At 37.8% G+C, this 18,215-nt stretch overlaps 1 protein-coding gene across 1 annotated transcript; it reads left to right on the forward strand.

The window, feature by feature from the left end:
- The first annotated feature begins 10,083 nt into the window (after positions 1-10,083).
- ric3a (RIC3 acetylcholine receptor chaperone a) lies at positions 10,084-14,410 on the forward strand. Its single transcript, XM_030765144.1, has 6 exons — positions 10,084-10,201; positions 11,549-11,766; positions 12,111-12,189; positions 12,773-12,863; positions 13,207-13,355; positions 13,605-14,410. Exons 1-6 carry the CDS (start codon positions 10,084-10,086, stop codon positions 14,408-14,410), a joined length of 1,461 nt encoding a protein of 486 aa, XP_030621004.1.
- Positions 14,411-18,215: the final 3,805 nt, after the last annotated feature.

The raw sequence follows: 18,215 nt of genomic DNA on the forward strand, positions 1-18,215 counted from the left end.
TTAGCTGTTACTTGGCATACTTGATACATTTCAAGTTTTCAAGCAAAATCTTACTGGGGAAAAAAAAATGAAACAGGTCAGCACTGCTTCCAACGGGATGGCATGGTATGCAGGCCATTGCTTCTTCTGTTTATTGCTTCTTTATGTCACTCCCATTGCTGGCACGATCCAGTGATGCAAAGTCTCCTCACAATAATGCAGAACAAAATATAAAAAACACTGGATTAACTTTACAGAAACATTTTCTGTTCTGATTAAAAGTGGAATGTGCCATGATGTGTTATGCAGTACAAAACTGGTACAACACTAAATTTTTAGGCCTTCACTATTTTTTGAAAGTATCATTTTCCTGAAGGTTATGTTGACCACAGCATTTGTGCAAGTCGCTTATTGTAATGTTTGCTGTGGTTGTGCTTCCCTTGCATTGTTATTCTCCATGTACTGCATTCCTGTTGGTTGATTGCCACTAGATCACATGGGTGTTCTCCTGGTAACTATATTCTGCTTTTTATATAGGCTAATACAGATGTGCTGATGGCTTGTTTTTACGATATACATTTGATAAAGCACTTGTAGAGATCAATATTTGCCCGCAGGCAAAATATATGAACGGCTACAGAATCTACGCTGTAATGCACCTGGGCCTTAAAAATTTCAAAATTCTCTATACAGAGCTACAGTACTATTTCACTCAACTAAAAAAAAAAATCCATGAGTACCCATTCTTTCTCCTGCTACAAGAGCCAACTGTTTTGCTATTTAATGACGTTATACTGGATTAAAACAAAAATGTTGAAATATGAACAGTTCTGAACAGCTTTTTTTTCATTTGATGTTTATAGTTGATGTTGATTGCTATATGCTGTATTAGTTGCAGTTGTTGTCTTCCATTCAATGAGTTCTGTATACTCACCTCATCTAACTCATTGAAAGGATAAACATTGCAGTGTACACTCCAAAGATATTATTTATAACTTGCTTACCTTGTCTGAGTAGCAATGGATGTTACTTTTTTTAAAATCCCCAAGTTGCAGTACACAAGAGCAAGTGAAGGGCTAAACAAACAATGTATAGTATAATCAAAGCAAGTAAACACATAGTTATGAATGTCTTATACATTTCTTTCTTATTATTCTTACTGCTAAAATATTATTTTAGTAGTAGTCATATAATTTAAATTATGCATCATTCATCTTCTTGCACCATAATGCACTCGAAACAATTAAGTACAAGTCTTATTTTCCATTAAAAAAAACAAAAACTTTTAATCTTTTATATCCTTTATCATATCTATAATATAAATGTCAACATTTGGAGAGTAAGTCTTTCTAATCTCAGATAAGGTCTTGCCTTTTGGAAAACAAAGCAAACATAAAAGCACAAAGATTTTGCCTCTTTCTCTGCATGAAGTAAAGACTTTATGGTTTTTGCTGAGATAAAAGCAAGCGCGTTGGTTCTAAACATGTCTTTTTATTGACACCATTCTGCGTGCACACGCAGATTATTTCAAACTCCATTATCTTTTTAGTCAGTTGTAAAAATTCAATTTTACTTTAGTTTATCAGGACAGAAAATATCTTTAACAGTTGTACTGAGGTCAAGAGACTTATAGGGGATTTCCTCTCACCGTCTTGCCTAGGCAGCTTAGTGAAATGAAATAAGAAAACAACAACAGAGAGCCATTTGCCACTAGAATGACCCATAGTGTTGATGTCACTCTGACAATGTCTCAAGTACAGGGCAAGGGCTTAAAACATGAGATATGAGGAAAATATCTAATCCATCAAATGCACCAATATGTTTATTCTCCTGTTAGTACAGAGAACAGTGGCAAAGTTGTATTTGCACACTGGGCTTTCATTGGAAGATCTTGCAGGCCTAAAATATGACAGAACATACCAACTTATGTCTGTAGTAATATGTGTATCTAAATAAATTTGCATTTAGAAACTCATTCGACATCTCTTAAAAAGTCAGCATAAGAGATTCAAAAACCAGATGTGTCCAACTGTCTCGACTGAGAATCTTCTCATAGAATTCAATGCCATCACCATATTTTCATGTTGAGAAATCTACTTTTGCTCATGTAGTCCTGTGCACGGTCTTGCAGTACAGCGGTTCTCAGTTTTAGCGGATCATAGTTTTCTGAGTCTCCCTGCTTTGTGTTGGCACAATTTGACCTTTGAGTCTGTGTGCCTGTTGTGCTTCCCTTACTCCAGGCCAAGACACGAGGGCAACCTCCAGAGCTTCCCTTCCTGCCGAGTGCAATTGGGATTGAAGACATTTAAGCACTCCTCAAGCACAAATTCCAGCCTGGGCAGCAAAGAAAGGATTCACTTCTCACACACCGCTCCTGATCGGGGGGCTAGTTCTATCAACAACATCCCCCTGCTGTCTCCCTGCTGCTGTGTAGAGGGACTCAGCTCTTCCCTCATTTACCTCACATGCTGCTGTCAACACTTTTATGGCTGCCCTTGACTCTCATCAGGTTTGTGCTTTGAGAACAAGAGGTTGGAGCTGGAGAAGAACTAAAAGTGTCAAACTAGACCAAAAATGGAGAAGAATATTATGATGAATAGGCAGGGGGAAAGTACACCTTGTGATCTAATAGTGCTCTTTTTGTGCTAACTTTGATGTGGAGGTCGAAGTCAAAAAGCTTCCTTTGATTCTAACCACCACAAAGCAGTAACTTGACAGTTAAAGACTGCATTACCTTTCAGTGTCACAACCTCATTTCTCATAGCCGAAAGTCCAGACATCACAGAGGGAGTAGAGGGAGTGGGTGAGAGAAAGCACAGAGATGTGGGGTTTTGTGAATAGAGCTTTGAAAACACAATCAATATAGGGATTGAAAAAAGCAGGTTAAAATCTCTCATGGTAAAGGTCAGGCAGACATTGCCTTGGTTTCTGCCTTTAAGGGAGAAAATGTTGGAATGAAGAGCTCCCCTGTCCAAGAGCATCAACAGCCCACCCTTTGATGTGTAAAAGGGACAGTAGATGTGGAAAATGGCAAGAAATTAAAATTGCCCCTGTGAAAAAAAAAGTGTCATAGGACCAATGCTTTGGTCCCTCTACTGTACACACCTACTATCACTACTGTTTCATCATATATTCCTCTTATTTGCCACCCTAATGTCATCCTCAACACTGAAACCCCTATACATGGTTATGTCACACACCAAACCCCATTAAGACATCCTGAGAGATGATCATACTCTCCATCAGATTTTCATCAGACACAACACAAAAGAGAAGGACACAAATTAAAGGTCACATGATCAGCCAAATCAGAGCTTGAAGGTGAAAAGGATAGTCACAGGACATGGTCTGAATCACACTATTATCCCAGCTATGATCACCGCCTTCAGTGAAACTACTCCTGCATTTAGCTCATTTGAACAATTCAAACTGCATTCGACAGTCAGCTTTATAAGTCCATTGAGAAGCTTTGAAAATAGCACATTTAAATGAATACTCATTTAGGAGTTTCTGGAAGATATGTGCTTTAGCTACTTTTCGTCTCTAATGGAGCTAGGATAAGTTTTACAAGCCCTCTTCTTAATCTAAGCCATTTAAAGAAAAATATGGGTACAGAACTTAAATCAGGGGTCATTGGCATGGCACCTGTACCTGTACAAAATATTTATGAAAGTCCTGAGGAATAAGAGCTGAGTTAGGATAATGCACTCTCATTGGCCATTAGCTGAATACTGTCCTTCACACAACCCTACCAAATGGTTTTATTCATACAAACCTGAACTATTTTCTAAATAAAAACCTGTAAGGGAGGGGGTAGTATCATGAAAACAAAGAGAACCATGTTTACAAGTACAAAACAAGCACATTACATTCAAACAATGCCACATCGCCTCCAATCCCTCTCTCAACCTCACTCCCCCCTCCACCCCCTGGGGGTTAGCAGACCTTCCTTCATGTTCAAAGATTATCAGTTAATCCAAACTGTGCTGGAGACAGAGGCAAAGAGAGCAGTGGATGAGGGGGAGGGCGTGTAGGTTTTTATTTGTTTGTTGGCTTTCATATTAATCCATTGGAACACCACATGTTTTCCTCTCTTTTTTTTTAGGCATGTGTAAATGTTTCAGAGCAATTAAATAGGAGATGGAATTTTCAATGGATAGCATGCGAAAGTATTAATTGTAAAGGCCATTATTTGGTGTCCATGAGGCTGAATCAGCTTAGCCACTCCATTCCCCCATTTGCATACAAAATGCTTTATTTTGGCAATCAATGAAAGTGCTCCACTGTATGTGTGGCTTATCACATGCTTGCAGGAAATGGATTCCTTAGCCATCTCGTTAAATTCTGTTGATGCAGAACAATTTGAAACATGGCACAGGCTGCAATGACATTTAAAGATGCCTCGGCTTAATTATATTTTGCAAACATTTGGGTTGTTTGTCCTCGGGGATAAAGTGCCTCCACTACAAAGTTAACTTGTTAATAATTCAGAGGGAATCTTTTTTTTTCTCCTTCTTCTTCTTCTTTTTTGCACAGCCCTAATCATTATCTCCTATTAGTGCTGGTTAGGGGCATTCAAGGTGCCTTGTGTACATGAGAGAGTGCTACACGTCTGTTCTTTGGTTGCTCCTTTTCCTGTGTTAGATGTGTTCAGATGGCATGAGCTACTTTTTTGAAACACAAGAAAAATAAATCACTTTTCAGTTCAGATTTGTGTATTGCCTGGAATGCAGATACAACCAGACCAGACAAAACAAATGTTCTCATTCTGTTTTGCATGCTCTGTGTCATGTCTGCGTTCAGAAAGATCTGCTCTCCATTTTGTGGGACGGAATATTCATTGTACCTTACCAGTCTCATACATTCTTTTACAGGCTTTCCCAACAGTTGTCTAGAGCAACTAAATTGTGTACCTTAATGCAAACATTTCATACAAGTGAATAGCCGATGAATGAGCAATACTGTAGTCACAGAGAAGTGAGGCCAGAATGAGCTGAGACCAGAAATATATATACCAACTCATTCATATTTGTGCTTCAAATTTATGTATAACACTGAATGGGGACGTATTCGTTGTGAGAATGTATTCACTGTAAGTACATCTCTGCATTGCATTTTACCCTTTTATGTAGTAAACTTTTAATGCCCATGGAATGAATGTGTCCTCTTTGATTCATCAGTTTAACATCAAAGAGCATACATACTGTAAGACTGCTTTCATCTCTAAAAGCATCCGGGCGTCATCCATGGCTAAATGACTTCATTCTACAATTTATTTACATTGCACATTGAAGGCAATGCCTCTCCTTTAATTTCCAGTGCCCCTTACCCTAGTCATTTAATCACATGTAAACTTAGCACTGCACGCAAGCAGGCATATCTCAGAGACACCCTAGCACAGATTGTCAAACAAACCCATTTCAGCTGCCCCTGATATGTTCAATGTAGCAATCTCCTGTTGTAACACTGATATTACTCAGTTCTGAGGGCTTTTTCCCTGGTACTGGGATGCAGCGAGACTACATAAGTAGCCAATGAGGGATCTCAAACTATACCATATACCTATTATGAATTCCTATCATTTCTCTGTAATAGTACAACCAAACAAGACGTGGTACCGTGCCAGATCGAACATGATGCAGATCATGGGACTTTCCACAGCGCCACAGAAGATCATCTCTCTCACTGTCGAGGTGTTACACTATTAGGACCGCACAGCTGTTTCTACCTCTGAATGCTCAGTGGACCTAGTTTCCAGAAACACAGGGAGTTTAGGTGTGGCATCTGTTAGTTTAGGCCTGTACACCAGTATGCAGGCATCACATGAGCACAGGAGAGACAAGAAATAACGTATACCATATATGTTGTTGAACTGTAAACTTGGGAAAATGTGGCAATTGTATGTATGTGTATGTGTCTGAATGTGCCTCACTGAGTGCACATGTGTGGATGCACATTATAACATGTCTATGAGCTTGTATCCATGTGGCAGCAAACACACAGGGGCAAGTGTGCGTGCATGTGTTGCGTGTGTGTGTGTGTATGTATGTGGGTGTGTGTGTGGGGGGTGTGTGTGTGTGTGGGTGTGGGTGTGTACACATTTGTGTCCAGCATCACCACAGCACAAATAAACCTGCAATTTCACTGTACATCTCACACCATGCCTCACAGCAGAGGCTGTGAGATACCTTAAATAATGTCATTTCCCCCCTGCTGTTTGAGATCAAAGTCATGTCTGCTGAAGTTCAGCATCAGCTCCACGTTCATGTGGTGCTCTCTGGATCCCTGCACTGACTCAAGCACACAAAGGCTAAAAAACAAAGATGCATTTCATAGTGAAAAAATTCTATATGTCAAACAAAGCAAATCAATTATTTACTTCCTCTGTGAAACCACAATCAACCATGGTTTGCCTTTTAAAATGACAGGTCAGGCAACTGTAATTACCTCAGTGTGAGGCTAACAGGTTTGTGGGACAGTATAGTGCTATAACATACACACTGTGCCAGATTCATTCAGTAGCATAAAAAATGTTTGATGTTAAATGTTAATGTATCTACAGTCCACAGACTGCCACTACAATGTTTTTCAAATATGACTCCTCTTTATTTGTTTAATTTGTTTATTTCATTCTCATTTTAAAAGCTGAATGATAGAGCTTTACAGGTATTTTGATTGTGAGTATTGCAAACTCTCCTCGCATTATGAGATAGTTGGTAGTGTTTCAAGATTTAGCCCTCATTGGCTTCAGCCCAAGTAACGTCAACACCTGTGTGGCAGGGCTACAGAGCCGATTGCTGTTTACACTGCTCTCTAATCTTAATCAGCTGCTACATCTGCTACTTCCTTCACTACACAATGCATCATCATCATCCTACTTACAAGGGGCTGTCCGTTCATGTCCACTCTCAGCAAACGCGCAGTACCATAAACAACAGACAGCTGCCTTTTATTCACTCCTGCAGTCTGCTCAAATACCCTGAGCTAAAAATGATCTCACATATCTCATCCTATATTAAATCTCCTGTATAATACTTACACATGTTGCGATAGCACATGGGGGCAAAAAAAAAAAAAGATGTTTGGCAGACAGCATTTATTTGTGTATGTGTGTGTGTGTGTTGTAGATTGTTCAAACCTTTGTGTCTGCTGTCTTTCTCTCATAAATACAGCATGTGACAATGGTGGAGGGCAGCCACTCAAGGTCTGGCCCATAGACTAGAGCTTCCTCAGGCCCATTAATCCAGCTCATTCACTTTTCACAACTGTCTTTCTTCCATGAATATAAAGGCTTGGGATTTGTAATGGTACGTCCTTCACCACATTCAAAGCCAGGTTCATCCCCATCAATATCAAATAAAAATTAAACCCACTCGATATATAGAAGTGCATTGATTTAATATTTCACCAGCACTGAAAGAAGCCCTTGCTCTGACACTCAACCTGCAATTTGGAAATAAATTGACTGATTTAGTCAGAGGCAGAGTGAGGGAGGAAAAAACCTTGATGTAAACCTGTTTCGCCACCACTGAGTAAGGTGACATTGCACAACAAATCACTTGCATGAATATAGAGAAAGAAAACGATTTCTATTTCTGAAAGCAATTTTGTTTGGTGAAGGTGTGTTGATTGCCATGTATGTGAATCTATTGCTGGCAAGACACAGAGGACTGCAGGCATTTCTTTAGAGTCAGTGCCATATTTTCCATTGGCATAACAATACAACAGCACAGACCTTTATGTAAAAGTAAAAGAAACATTTTCCAGAGAACAGAGATAAGAAACCATGGTCATCTTTTTTTCTTTTAGGTTTTATGTACAGCAATTGGAGGGCAGCAATGGCAACGGCTATTTTGCGTCTGCAGTGAGTCCATTGTATTTTAATTGAGCCTAATGAAGAATAATTAAGTAATTAAAGACTTGATAACAGAGAGGCTCTTCAAACAGATAAAGGCCAAGCTGGATTGTCAAATGCTGCATTGCGGACTGAATTGGCCATTCACACACACACACACACACACACACACACACACACACACATACACATACCTACTGCATAACATCACTGAAATGGACCACATGACTAGTTCACTTTCCAAAGTTACCAGCCATTTCAGGATATGACGCCTTTAAACACTTTTTTCCATGTGTCCATATGTCTGCATGTGGTCTAATTCAAATTTAATACTTCCCTCTTGTACAATGTGCTATATTCACCACTCCCCATTAGCAAGGTTTATTTTTTTAAGTAATGGCTGAGCATAATGTGTACTTATGTGTTTCCATGAGAACCACAGAAGGCTTATTTTAACAAGACTGCAATTATGAAGAATATGGAAATAAATGTTCAGCCAATTCACAGCTGAGCTGACATGAAGAATGGAAAAATAAAAATGAAATTGAAGTTAGGGTGACAGTTATAAATTTAAACTTTCTTGTCATCAACATAGACAGAAAAAGAACCAGAAGAAAAAATAATGAAACCTTTAATGCCCATACATTTTCAAATGCCACAAGACTTATAATTTAGAATAGTGCAAGTGGTGCCAAAAAAAAAAAAAAAGCAGCCCATCTCTATCCACTCGATTAAATGTCTGCACAGCTGGTATAATCACAATTAAAATCATATTCTGACTCCCGATAATCTATCTAGAATCCATTTCTCTGAGTGAGAGTTCTCTGATACATAGTTGTTTGCAAGGATTAAAAGATTATGTTGGGTACGTGTTCAATAATATGCAGTGCTGCCAGTGTATCTTGAATCATTTCAGCATGCATATTTTCAATGGGTTTAATTTTACTTGAGTCTTGTCATAATGGGCTTCTCCTGATTTCTTGTCTTCATATTGATTGGTTGAGCATTCATGCATGTGTGTTTGATTTGTTTGCCATTTGGCTATAAGGTTTCTCTTTCAGATCTTTCAGTGTCAGCCTGTTGAGACCACTACATAGTACAGTCATCTTATTTCATTTATTACTGAATGTTTCGCAAAGTCTTAAATTTGAGATAATAGTTTTAACAGAAGTTTAACAAACAAATATACAAACAAAATAAATATACAAACCGCAAAATAAGTGTACAGCCCCAGAATAAGATTATACAATGCAATACTTTTTTTAAATATCATATTAATTTATATAACACCATATAACATAATGTCATAAGGTTTTATGAAGCAATACCTTTTAAAATATCACATTAATATCATATTAATTTATATAGTACTATATAAAGTAATATTCAATTTGTTGTACTGAGATATATACTAACATAATAATTAACTCATCTGTCAGACAAGACACAGCTGTAATGTGCAAGTGAAAGTTTGCCATGTGTTATGAAAATGGACTGAAATGTTGCTGGGTTTTTTTGGTTTTTGTTTTTTTTTTTAGCTTTAATTTTAGTTTTAGTTAAAATATGGATTGTCGCCATGAAGAAATTTGATCTTATTACAAATAGACAGTTTGCAGACAACTTACTTTACTAAATTAAATGGGTTATACCATATCATATATCATTCAAATATAACATATTATGTTAAATGAATATCCTTTTCTTTTTAGCTTTGTCAAAAGGGACATTTTTCGCCATATAAAAACATATTTCAAGCCACCTTTAATCAGGCATGATATTTGTTTATGGGAAATTTTATAGGGCTTTATTCTTCCGTGCTTGACTTAAACAATTACAGCAGTGCCATCTGCTGGGAAGAAACTACATTTAAAAAAAATGTTTTCCATTCGCTGCTGCGAATACAAGAAGAACAAGAACAAGAGCAAGAGCAAGAGCAACATCAGCAGCGGCGGCAACAACAACAACAACAACAATAACAACAACAACAACAACAATAATGTATTGTCCTAGATAATGTATAATAATAATGCATATAGAAATAAACAGCAGATGAACAATAGATGACTAGAGTGACGAGTAAATAGACGAAAACGATCAACATAAATGTCCAATCATATTCAGCTGCTTATGATGCAAGAATAAATCACTTCCGTATTCATGAAAGGTAGGAAGCCTAGTAACACTGGACGTCGCAGTTGGCGTTAATCTGATCAGTGTTATTCTACGCTCGTTTGGATGTTATACTAAAAATGCCGATCTCGGCATGTCAAACGGTTACCCTTCTGTCCTGCATGGTCCTCTGTGTGTCATTATTTCTTCCCAAAATATTTTTATCCAGAGGGAGAAAGGAAGTTGTGCAGTCAGAGGGTAAGATAAACAGTGGATACCAACCCTGATTATGTGTCGTTTTGTGTTTGGTGCTCCATCCCTTCCCCACCCTAAATTGATGAACTGCATCAATTCCAATGGCAACCAGCGTACACCCTTGTAACCTTCACTCCTAAGTTCCCGTTACGTTTGTGTTCTGTTCCTTTATCGAGATTCTTAAAATCAGAAGCGTTCTATGCCCCTGAAGCGAGTTTGTGCTACCCTTAACCCCTCCACGATTAAAGCAACTCGGGCAATTTGTCTGGCTTGTTCCGATCTTTATTCATCCATGCGTCTTACCCGAGGATCGGCCATTTAAGAGAAAAATGACAAGGAACAACGAGTTCATGGGTGCAAAATTGTGTAGTTTTTTTCCCTAACGGGCTGCGCAGTGAATATACTTCAATAACATGCTTTATTTTATCTGTATTTATTTAGCTGCCTCACGTTTTTCCTTAACATCTACCCAATAAAGTGTGAGATATGTCAGGTATAAGTTGTTTTTTATTTGTGCAAATGTAAGCGGTGTTATAAAAATTGATTTCAAAATATACATGCCCCTTTATAGATAGAAAATCAGTTTTGTTTTGTTTTTTCGCTCGGGCAATGCTGTTTTTCGTCGAAATATATGAGACGAAATACACACAAATGAAAAAAAAAATGACCATTTCAAAAAATTTACCATTAATATTAATGTTTCATAGTTAATAGTAAATTAGTGCCTTTTGTTCTCCTAGCATATTAGGAATATTCATTTGGGGAAAGAGAAAGCGCATTATGGTAGTTAAAAGAGAGTTTTGATAACATAAAACTAGAATGATAAAAACACCAAGAGGCAGAGTGGAAGATTAAATATGTCTAAGAGCCATACACAGAGCAACTGCCTATCATTGTTCCTCAGTATTTGTCAGTCATTAAAGCATATACTACACCTATCTTTCTCTGCCAAACCCCACTTGCTAAGATTGTAAAAGGAGTACATCTTCTCTGTGAATCTGTGGTCTGTTCCTGGTTATAGAATGGTGTAAAATACAAATGATCTGTAAAAGCCCAGTTTTCCTATCTTTTGACCATTGTATAGTCAACATCTTGCTTTACAACTGTATTTCCCGTGTTGTTATTTTCTCTAAAATGGAACAGGAAACCTCTTGAAAAGTACTTTTTAAACTGAGGCAGGCCAGTGAATTGCAGCTTTATGTGCTTTGGTTGTGTTATCAATACAGAAAGCTATTTGTATTTTTATATTTGTATACCGATAATGAATCATGTTGAAATGTAATTAAACGAGAGTTCAGTGTTACTCATCTGATGAACTTAACATGGTATGCTGTTCTCGTCCATGGATAGTTGGGCCTGGTCACTTTCCTCCCATGAGATATGGCCAACAAATCCCAGAGGGTCATGACAACTGGGAGGTATACTCACTTTATGCAAGGCCTTACAACCCAGAAGCTTTTGCCAAGACAAAGAGTACAGGATTGTTCAGCAGGTCCAACCTCCTTGGGCAGGTCATTCCTGTTTATGGCTTTGGGATCTTCCTTTATATCCTATACATATTCTTCAAGGTGAGATTTCTGTGCCACCATACCAGGCGGTCGCTTCATTCCTTGCTATAGTTGCTACCTCATTTGTATACTATGATGTCATGAATTATCAGTCATATTGAGCTCATATTGGTTGTGCTGTCTTCACTTGTTAGAAGATGGTGTTTACTGTGTCATTTTCTCTATTCACTTATAAGGTGATTCAGGAATTGTTGATAAAGTGGCAACCGATTGACAATAAGTATTCTGTTGATGGACAAGAATTAAAAAAAAAAAAAAGACTGACTGCACATCGCCATAGATTGAGTTGAGAGGGACTGTACACTTAAATACACTCACCAGATTATTATTTTATTCTTGATCAGCTCACATCTAAAGATAAAGCAGCTAAACATGGATGCAGACTCCCCGTCCTAAGGGAAGAGAATCTAAGCATGGAGATAAGTAAGTCAGTGCCACTTTGCAGCGGGCTTAATTTCGGGGGGGGGGGGGGGGGGGGGGGGGGGGGTTCAATGTATTTTTAATTCAGGTTTCAGATTTTTGACTGATGGTGTGTTTAATTGTGACTGAAAAATGATGCTGAATTTGTTCGTTTAAGTTCTTCCTTTTCATCTTAATAAAGTGGAATATGCCAGTAGGACTCTTTCTTTCTTTCAGTGGTAATATTTTACTACTGAGAGAGAAGAAAGTGAAAGATAGTAAAGAAATCAGTTTGAAGATCATCTCAGAAATATATTTGTGTCACATTTCACTAATCTGTAGGATAAATGAGTATCCTGGTATCTCGTAACCTCTCTTTGCTAAATCTGGTTTCACAGTCAGAATGACATTTTGGGATTGTCCTGTGTATTACCATTCAGTTTAATGACAATTAAGGAGAAGAATGTTTATAAAATATACTGGTGAAAGTCATTAATCCTAAATCATGAGACAACAGCTTGATCATTTTTCAGATACATTATGTGAATGTGAGTGTGTCAGTGTGTCTGCATGGGTTCTACAACCCCTCACAATACCTCTCCTTCAGCTGATTATGAGCTGATAGAGCTGCGGGCCAGGCTGAAGGAGACTGAGGGGGTGGTGCGGAGGAGATCTAAAACTGTCAAGCCACTGTCCAGGTAATCAGAACACCTTTTTTTTATGTAGACTACAAAGCAAAATGAAGGAGCAGTCCACTCTGCTCTCCTGCTGCCCTGTCTGTGTCTCTATTCACTAAGTGTCTACTTTTAGCTTTTGCTTTTGTATATATATATATATATATATATATATATGTTTTATACAGAATAAATAGATAAACATTTTTGTAGAATGAAAAAGAGGTTCATTTTTCTGTCAAAACATATTGAGGCACTGAAGGAGAGGAGTGCTAGTCTCTTGTAGTCAGACATGTTTTCTGAGAAAAGACTAAGGTGTGATCCAGGCTTGGCCTAACATGTCTCGTATTCCCCTGTGTCTTGACAGCCGGAGGAAGAGAAGCACTCGGCGACGGGAGGGGAGATTGCGGCGCCGGTTACAGGACATTAGCCAGGTGATGCAGGAGGGCCGGTCATTGGAAGGAGTCTCCCCTGAGATGGAGGCTGAGGAAGTTCCTTATACAGCAGACTGGGAAGGTACTGGCAGCAAGCAATGTATCTATATTCCTTATTTCTAAAAATGAAACTGTGATTGTGTGTTTAGGCTTAATGTCAGCAAAGATGTGCTTTAATAACAGTACATTTTATATGTGCAATGAAGTTTGTATGTGTGAACCATATAGTGATAGAGAGGGTTGTTAAAATGGCAGGCATATATTGGGCCATTTTAGCTACTTTTTTCAGTATGCAAAGCATTTACTTGTAAATGTGTTTGTCCATTCATAGGCTACCCAGAGGAGACATACCCTGAGTATGAGGTGCCATGCCGCAGATACCGGAGATACCCCAGTGTCATCCTGGAGGAGCCTGACCCAGAGCTACCTACAGCTGAGGAGCTGGCAGAGAGGATGGAGGTGGAGGAGGGGGTTGTAGAGGACAAAGGGGAAGGAAAGGAAGTGCTTGATGAGGAACAGGAAGGCTGTGAAGAAAGCAATGTTGAGTACAAGTGTGATGAGGAGGAAGATGAGGAGGAGGAAGATGATGAGGAAGATGATGAGGAAGAGGAAGATGAAGATGGTGAAGAGCAACCTTGTCTGCCTGAAACACCAAATATGGAGGAAATGGAGGAACGGGAAATGAATACATTTTTTGGAGAAAGGGAAGACCGGCCACCGAGTAAAGGAAGAAAACAAATCACCTTCAGTGGTCATAGGCATGTGTTCCACTACCCAAAGGACGGCACTGTTGGCTGTAAATACGTGGAAGAAGAGGTGGAGGAAGATAAAGAAGATGATGATGAAGATGATGAGGATGAGGATGAGGATGATAATGACTATGAAGATCAACTCTACGAAGAAGAGGAAGAAAAGGATGAAGAGGAACGAGGGGAAGATGATCCACTAATGGTGGCAGAGAGCCTTGGATTTAATGCAGAGGTCGACAGTGATCCTGAGGAGCAGGAAGAAGACCTCATAGACTTCCTCTTAACCTACCAGCCTGAGAACACACAGAGCTTCAGCCATACACTCGTGCCCAGAGACCTCAGCTCAGGAGAACTTAGGATGCGTCACAAGAAAGATGTTAGAACCTGAACTTTCTAACACCCTGTAAATCCTCTGAAACACTGCCTGAGAGCTTCTGAAATGGCCTCTCCCAATCCTAATCATAGATAACTTTTGAGCTTCTTGATCTAGGATAGCTACAGATGTACGTCTCCAGCAGGTCCTTCTTTTATGAGGTGTGCATTGGTAATAGGACTGCCATAAGTTGTCTGGTAACAGGACACGTATGTTTTGAAAGGAGAATTGAGCCAGAAGTACTACCTCTGTTTACATTAGAGTCATGCACAGGCTTGAAATTTAAGCCCACATCCTCCTCATGCCCAGGAGATTCATACCCAAGCCTGAGGTCAGGAAAGGAAATGAGATTTATAAATACCCTGTGTTACAATGTATAGCACTGCTAATTATTTGTTTTTAACCCATATGAAAATCATAATAACATAATGGAAAAAGAAAACCATTCCCCAGTTGTTTTAATGTATTGCTAAAATAGAGTTTCATGTTATGGTTACGACTTGTGTGTTTTAATTATCATGTATACCAGTTCATCTATATTAAAGGCTTAACCATATATTGAAGTAAAGATTTATTTTATAATAAGAGAACTGTAAACAAACACTGTGCACATTTAATAACAGTGTGACCTCACTATAACACAGATGGGATGGTAGGACCTGTTCTTCAACAAAACTCTCATTTTCAGATTAGTTTTCAGTGTTCTTTTACACAGGGATCTCAGGGGCTCCAGAGCAGTCAGAGCAGATCAATAATATACTGTAGAAAGACTATGAATAATTGAATTACATTCATAAGAACAACTTAGTGATAATAACTTACAATAATTATGAGTACAGAGGCCTCCATTTTCAATGAGCTAAAAAAAAAATTTAGCAGTGCCCAGAATAACAGGGGTGGCATCCTGACCCAAAGAAACCTTGAATATGCTATAGCTGGAACCTGAATCACGTACAAACAAATTGACATAGTTCAATTAACAGTGCACCACTGTCTTCTCACTGATATCATAAAAGGGCATTTACAGACTGAACTGAACTACTCTATATTATGTCATATGGTACATTCTGAAAAATGAAAATGAGATCTGGATTCATATATATATATATATATCTATATATCATGAAGCCTTCATAACACATCATCATGTCTGTGTCATCTGAATTCATAAGTGGTCACACTGTGTTATAACATTATAGCAGAACCACTGTGTATATGTGCTGCATTGTAACACATGTATAAAAGACAAACAGAACTGCAGTTGTCATAACAGCTTATAACAAAGCGATTATAAGCCATTCATATGTTAGAGTTGCAACAAGGCATAATGATATCATGATAAGAAATGTTTGTGTCATTATCCATTGGGCATTAATATAGTGTCAGTGGTACCCTTTGCTTCTGGCAGGCATTTAAATGCTTTATAATCTGTGTGCTTTGCATCATACACAGTAATAACATTAGCCGGCTGCTGAAATGCTGTTCTTTTGTACTGTCCTCCTATACTGGCACAGTTAAGAACACAAATAAGACATTTGAAATCTTGGAATTTGAAAAGAAAGAAATCTGCCCTGATCGCATACCAGTTTCTGTGATTTGGTAGGAGCCAAGTAACAATGCCAGACATGATCAACTTTGGACCACACCAAACACAGAATTGTAAAGACTGTAAAACTTATCTTACTCTTTGACATCTTTTGGTGTTTTAATTACATTCACAAAAATGCCAATTAACTATATAGACAAAGAATAGGGTACTGTGATTGTAACAAAAATGCATTGCACTTTAGTTATCTGCAAAGGTGTTGTACAATATGTTTACAAAAAAAAGTAACAAACTCTTTTATGCAATACAGTGTTCAGAAACACTGAAACTGCTTACAGTACTAATTAAATTTTATATATATATATATATATATTTATATACATCCTAGCTGATTGTCTTATGGCTAGCTTTTGGAAATAGCAAGGCTAGTTTAACAAACACATAATATCCATTTTATGCCAAAAATACACCCATTTGTTTACCATGGTTTCAAATGAATGAATAGTAGAGTTGGAACACCTAAAGTATTAACTTCGTCTTGGGCAATATTTGACTAATCAGCACTGAAACTGAAGTAACAGTGACAAACTTTCATTTCACCGTTCCACTACAAGAGGCAGCTTGCTATTAACACCTGTGGCAGAACATTTTCACCGATATTTACAAATTTAACAGTTCATTTTAAGTTTACAACTCATGTAGAGCTCTGGACTGCAGACACAGCTATTTTAGACCTGTTGATTCGAGCCATCATAAGAAATACTTGCATCCATTATCATTCATGGGGCATTAATGAAGTATGAAGACTGGTTAAATAATGTTTTGGTGTTGATGTTTAAGTTATTTATATTACCATAAATATACAGGTAGTTTTGTTGACAACATATTAGTCATATTTGTCTGGATATATCCCATGCTGCTGACATAAACAAAAACTGCCACGCTACCACAGCTAGCAGTCACTCTTCAGAAGTGATCTCCCTGGCATGGTTGGAAATGACAGTCTGTCAGTCTTCACTCTGACCACATCAAATGTTGTTCAGTGCATAACAGCCAGCCATGATCAGAGGCAATATGTGTTAGCACTAATACCACATTAGTGCCCAATGACTGAAGGATAATAATACAGAACATTTTATCAAGATATATTCATATGAAGTGTTCAGCAATTTTTGTTGTTGTTGTTTTAGTTGTATGAAAAGAAAAGATTCTGTGTTGAATTTGGTGGTACAAATGAAAAAATAATAATGTGTAAATGATTGACATTTATAACAAATGATCTAAAAGCCCCTCCTGAGGCATGTATGGAATGTTTGTTGATGTGATCAAAAATAATTAATCAGACTGTGGCACACTGGAACTGTGAAGAGATGATTCAGCAATTCAGATCTCTTCTAAAATTATAGCAAGATAAACTACATTATTTAAAAAAAAATAAATACACGGCAAAAAAAAAAAGGAAGAAAAAAAACATTAAGGACAAATACAATTGTTATTTTAATCTGAGAGGTGAGTGAAGGACAATCCAGAGGAATGTCATAAAAGTGGCACATTGTAGAGATTAGCTCTTGGATATCCTGGCCTCTGAATAAAGAGCAGTGGACCATGCACGTTTGGGAAGCTACATTAGACATTTAATGAAAGCAAAAATCAACTCAAGCTTATACAGTTACTCAGCAAATCTCCATCAGCTGGTGAGAGAGATGAACTGGGTCACCAAATTCAAGCATAACTATGGGGTTCTTTTTCCAAAGGCACAACATTTACATCTTTGTACCACACTTTGTAAACTCTAGATAAAGTGCTCCATCCATGTTATAAACCATTATCTCTGAGGTGGTATATACTGATCCATCTGGCTTATTTCACATTAGAAGTGATTTCTCTCTATTCTCAACTGAGTTTCTGAGACATCTTTGTCAATATTACGTTCAACAATGCTTCGTGGTAAAATAAGCAGCAATACAAGGAATTTCATAAATACATAAAACTGTTATATCTCACACTAGACCGAATCAGAAGCCCTCCTTATAGTTACATTCAGTAATATTTCCAACTTTTTTACTTTACTGAGTATAAGTGATTTATGTCTTAATAGCTTGAGTCTGTAATCTAATGAAATGAAATTATTTACCATTAATAAAGACATTATTGTTTCAACCTCGCTGAGAATTCCTCAATCTGTACTTCTGTATCAGAATGTTGCAGTGCGATTACTTCCTCAACTTGATTTTTTTGTTTCAGTTAACAAAGTGGCAGGACAGATATGTCAAA

Source organism: Chanos chanos, chromosome 2, assembly GCF_902362185.1.
Source record: "Chanos chanos chromosome 2, fChaCha1.1, whole genome shotgun sequence".
Classification (NCBI taxonomy): domain Eukaryota; kingdom Metazoa; phylum Chordata; class Actinopteri; order Gonorynchiformes; family Chanidae; genus Chanos; species Chanos chanos.

Excerpts from the sequence above, each read along its gene's own strand:
- ric3a (XM_030765144.1), top strand. The coding sequence starts at position 10,084 with ATGCCGATCTCGGCATGTCAAACGGTTACCCTTCTGTCCTGCATGGTC. Across the intron at positions 12,190-12,772 it reads GAATCTAAGCATGGAGATAA|CTGATTATGAGCTGATAGAG; the intron begins GTAAGTCAGTGC and ends CCTCTCCTTCAG. Across the intron at positions 13,356-13,604 it reads TTATACAGCAGACTGGGAAG|GCTACCCAGAGGAGACATAC; the intron begins GTACTGGCAGCA and ends GTCCATTCATAG.